Genomic DNA, 5,102 nt, shown 5'->3' with positions numbered 1-5,102 from the left:
TAATCCCAGCACTTTGGGAGGCTGAGGCAGGCAGATCACCTGAGGTCGGGAGTTCAAGACCAGCCTGACCGACATGGAGAAATTCCGTATCTACTAAAAATACAAAATTAGCTGGGTGTGGTGGCCCATGCCTGTAATCCCAGCTACTCGGGGGTCTGAGGCAGGAGAATTGCTTGAACTTGGGAGATGAAGGTTGCGGTAAGCAGAGATCGCGCCATTGCACTCCAGCCTGGGCAACAAGAGTGAAACTCTGTCTCAAAAAAAAAAAAAAAATATATATATATATATATATATATATATATATATACACACACACACACACACAGAGACACACATATACATATACACAAAAATTAGCCGGGTGTGGTGGTGCACGCCTGTAATCCTAGCTACTCAGGAGGCTGAGGTAGGAGAATTACTTGAACCCAGGAACCAGAGGTTGCAGTGAGCCAAGATCGCACCACTGCATTCCAGCCTGGGTGACAGTGAGACTCCATGCAAAAAAAAAAAATCTCAGAAATGAACACTAGCTAGAATTTCCGAACAGGAATAGGTCTTCGACCCTATGCAATCTCTTGAATATTGTTCTAACCACGATCTTAATGTGAACAGGTAACTCAGGCTGAGCTTCTTCCCATGTAACAAGATTCAGCCAACAACAGTTCATGGGTCAATTCCAACCTGCTACCTAGGTTTTTATAAATAAGGTTTTTTGGTTGAGTTTTTTTTATTTTTTTCTTGAGACGGAGTCTCGCTCTGTTGCCCAGGCTGGAGTGTGGTGGTGCGATCTCAGCTCACTGCAGCCTCTGCCTCCGGATTCAAGCGATTCTCCTACCTCAGCCTTCTGAAGTAGCTGGTACTACAGACACGCACAACCAAGCCTGGTTAATTTCTGTATTTTTTAGTAGAGATGGGTTTTCACCATGTTGGCCGGGTTGGTCTCGAACCCTAGGTGATTTGCCCGCCATTCACCACCTGTTCCCCAATAACCTATGGAAATAAAAATTTTACAAAAGGTGTCACTGGCCCTACCATATAACTCAATCTACCTCCAATAGCAGGCAGTGCTATGTCATATGAATTTGAAAGAACACACACAAAGCATCAGATCCAAGAACCAATTGCCCATCTCAAATCTTCCTTCGTAGCAGGAAGAGGTTCTGCAGACATGCAAATATTAGCATGCTTCTACCTGTATCTGCCTGTTTTTGTTGTTGTTTTTGAGACGGAGTCTCGCTCTGTCACCCAGGCTGGAGTGCAGTGGTGAGATCTTGGCTCGCTGCAACCTCCGCCTTCCGGGTTTATGCCATTCTCCTGTCTCAGCCTCCCAAGTAGCTGGGACTACAGGCACCCACCACCATGCCCGGCTAATTTTTGGTAATTTTAGTGGATACGGGGTTTCACCATGTTAGCCAGGATGGTCTTGATCTCCTGACCTCGTGATCCACCCGCCTCGGCCTCCCAAAGTGCTGGGATTACAGGCGTGAGCCACCGTGCCTGGCCTCTGCCTATTCTTTAATTCTTATCAAGTTCGTAAAGTTACATTTGAAATGAATTAACCAGTACTTTCTTCTCTCTTCTGCTTGAATTCACTTGCATGCACACGTGCGCATGCACACGCACATACATACACACACACACACACACACACACACACACACAGAGCCAGCAGAGACTTACACCAAGGCCTGCAGTTTACACTCAGGGTAACTCAAGCCCTCACACAGAAACTTCACCCCTGTATCCCCGATGGGGTTCTTGGCCAAGCACAGGTGTGTCAGCTGCTGGCTGACAACCAAGACAGCAGCAAGGTCCTTGCAACTGGCTTCTGTAAGACGACAGTTTTCCAACCTGCAAAAGTATGAAACAAATGGTAAAAGGATGAGAACATTTCCACAACTCCAACCTGCTTGGCGATGTCCACATGCTAGGGTCCTCAGCTTCAGCCCTCCCTGTTCATCCCCTGCCCCCTGTCCTGTGCAAGTCATCACGGCCACGAAAGACCAGAAATGCGAGGCGGCCAAGATGTAGCGGTCCACCTGGAGCCCTCACAGGACACAGGTGTTCTTTTGTTTGTTTTTGAGATGGAGTCTCTCGCTCTGTCACCCAGGCTGGAGTGCAATGGCACGATCTCAACTCACTGCAACTTCCACCTCCCAGTTTCAGGCAATTCTCCTGGCTCAGCCTCCTGAGTAGCTGGGATTACAGATGTGCACCATCACGTCTGGCTGGTTTTTTTTGTTGTTTTGTTTTGTTTTGAGACGGAGTCTCACTCTGTCGCCCAGGCTGGAGTACATTGGCGCTATCTCGGCTCACTGCCAAGCTCTGCCTCCTGGGTTCACACCATTCTCCTGCCTTAGTCTCCCGAGTAGCTGGGACTACAGGCGCCCGCCACCGCACCTGGCTAATTTTTTGTATTTTTTAGTAGAGATGGGGTTTCACCATGTTAGCCAGGATGGTCTCGATCTCTTGACCTCGTGATCCGCCCACCTTCGTCTCCCAAAGTGCTGGGATTACAGGCGTGAGCCACCACACCCACCCTGTTTTTTTTGTATTTTTAATAGAGACGGGGTTTCGCCATGTTGGCCAGGTTGGTCTCGAACTCCTGAACTCAGATGATCCGCCCACCTCAGCCTCCCAAAGTGCTGAGATTACAGGCAGAGCCACCATGCCCAGCCTGAAGCAGGTGTTTATGTCAGCGAGAGGTGCCACGTGGGTGGCCCAGCAAGTCAGGTGTTACCCTTTCTCTTCTATGGCCCCAGAGCTAAACTGGAGCTGCCCGTGGGAAGAGGAGACTTACGACAACATCTGTAGGAAGTGTTTTGGGTGTGTCATGGTCTTGTACAGCAACTTGGCACCCTCGTCCAGGAGCACACTGGCTGAGAGGTGCAGGTGCCTCAGGGACTGGTTGGCTTTGAGGACATAGAAGAAATCAACCCACTGCTCCGAGGTGGCACAGTGACCTCCCAACCTGTGAAAAGCGTGGGAAAAGTCATTCTTCTAGGAGGACAGAGTATAACCTATCAGCTTTTTTTTTTTTTTTTTTTTTTTGAGACAATTTCACTCTGTCACCCAGGCTGAAGTGCAGTGGCGTCATCTCACCTCACTGCAGCCTCCACCTCCCGGGTTCAAGCGATTCTCCTGCCTCAGCCTCCCAAGCAGCTGGGATTACAGGCACACGCCAATTTTTGTATTTTTAGTAGAGATGGGATTTCACCATGTTGACCATGCTGGTCTTGAACTCCCGACCTCAGGTAATCCACCCACCTCGGCCTCTCAAAGTGCTGGGATTACAGGTGTGAGCCACCACGCCCGGCTCAGATTAGCTTCTTCTGCTTCACCTCCCAAAACGTTACGTCTTTGGTTTATCTCATTCTACTCATGTCTCCAACCCCGGCCTGAATTATTGGAGAGATCTAATCTTTCCTCTGCTCTTTCAAGTATCCCCATGGCCATTAGAGTGACATCCAGCCACATCTCCAAGAGACTGTAATACAATTCTGTGCAATGTTTCACCAAAATGGCCTGTGTGGATGATTTTGTAGGGAGGAAAAAAATTTTTTTTGAGACAGGATCTCGCTCTGTTGCCCAAGCTGGAGTGCAGTGGCATGATCACAGCTCACCACAACCTCTGTCTCCTGGGCTCAAATGATCCTCCCAACCTCAGCCTCCAGTGTAGCTGGGACTAGAAGGGGCAAATTGATGCTTAATTCTCAAAATAAAAATTTTATCCTGGCCAGGTGCAGTGGCTCATGCCTGCAATCCTAGCACTTTGGGAGGCCGAGGCAGGTGGATCACTTGAGGTCAGAAGTTCAAGACCAGCCTGGCCAACGTGGTGAAACCCCGTCTCTACTAAAAATACAAACATTTGTTGGGCATGGTGGTGCATGCCTGTAATCCCAGCTACTCGGGAGGCTGAGGCAGGAGAATCGCTTGAACCCAGGAGGCATAGGTTGCTGTGAGCCGAGATCGCAACACTGCACTCCAGTCTTGGCAACAAGAGTAAAACTCTCTCCCCCCTCAAAACAAAAAAAAAAAAAAAAAAAAGATTCTCATAGGAGTGCAGAGAAGGTTGCATGCTCCATATGAGTACCTAACTCCTGATGATCTGAGATTGATGATCCATTCACCTCAGACTCCCAAAGTGCTGGGATCATAGCACTGCATAGGGATCAGGCACCAACAATTAGCTTCAGTGCCCGATGATCTGAGATTGAACAGTTTCATCCCAAAACTACCACGAACCTTTGTCTAGGGAATAATTCTCTTGCACAAAATCGGCCCCCATTGCAGAAAAGGCTGGGGGCCGCTGCTCTCCACCCCAACATGTAGGCAAGCTGCAGTCAGGAATAGCACGTCCCTAAAGCCGGAACACAGCACAGAATTCGGGGGTTTCTTTGCATCGAGAGCTGGTTATGCAACGCAGAAGCCAAGCTGGCAGGGGAAAGAGGAGAGGCTGACTTCCCACACAGGCCTGTTTGAGGAATACATTCCCCGTCTGGGACGGCATCCAAAGTGGTTACCCTTTTTCCTAGATCCCCCGGCAACGCGGTGCAGCGGACTCTGGGTACTGGGGAGAGCGGAGACCGTGAGACCCACCTCAGGTACTGCAGGTTGCATTTGTGATTTCTGAGCAGATCACACAGCAGCAGCAGCATCGTACGTTCCCACTCGATGTGCCCTTCCAGGGTCAGGTGCGTGAGGGTCCTCTTCCCAATGAAAGCAAGACAGAAGTCCCGGTAAGCAGTGTCAGGGCTGACGTTTTTAATCCTAGGGAAAAGCAGAAGAGATTCCACTTTGAGCGAGCAATCCTCACATTGTGTAGAGACATGTATAAAAGAAAAGCTGTTCCACATTTAGAAACTATTAGAAGTTCTTGGCCAGGCACGGCGGCTCGTGTCTGTAATCCCAGCACTTTGGGAGGCCGAGGCAGGAGGATCACCCGAGTTCAGGAGTTCGAGACCAGCCTGGGCAACATGTTGAAACCCCATCTCTACAAAAAATACAAAAATGAAGGCCAGGCGCAGTAGCTCACGTCTATAATCCCAGCACTTTGGGAGTCCAAGGCAAGAGAATCACTTGAGGTCAGGAGTTTGAGACCA

At 49.4% G+C, this 5,102-nt stretch overlaps 1 protein-coding gene across 1 annotated transcript; it reads right to left on the bottom strand.

Moving 5' to 3' along the window:
* Positions 1–1,676: 1,676 nt before the first annotated feature.
* LOC112617580 (NACHT, LRR and PYD domains-containing protein 7-like) lies at positions 1,677–4,770 on the bottom strand (the record flags this gene model as incomplete). Its single annotated transcript, XM_025374314.1, has 3 exons — positions 1,677–1,851; positions 2,801–2,971; positions 4,600–4,770. Coding segments are annotated over 3 exons (517 nt in total), but the record flags the coding sequence as incomplete, so codon positions are not given.
* Positions 4,771–5,102: the final 332 nt, after the last annotated feature.

The sequence above is a fragment of the Theropithecus gelada genome, unplaced genomic scaffold, assembly GCF_003255815.1.
Source record: "Theropithecus gelada isolate Dixy unplaced genomic scaffold, Tgel_1.0 HiC_scaffold_2618, whole genome shotgun sequence".
In the NCBI taxonomy this organism is placed as follows: domain Eukaryota; kingdom Metazoa; phylum Chordata; class Mammalia; order Primates; family Cercopithecidae; genus Theropithecus; species Theropithecus gelada.
The sequence above is the reverse complement of the archived record's forward strand: the minus strand, read 5'-3'. Positions and strand labels throughout refer to the sequence as shown.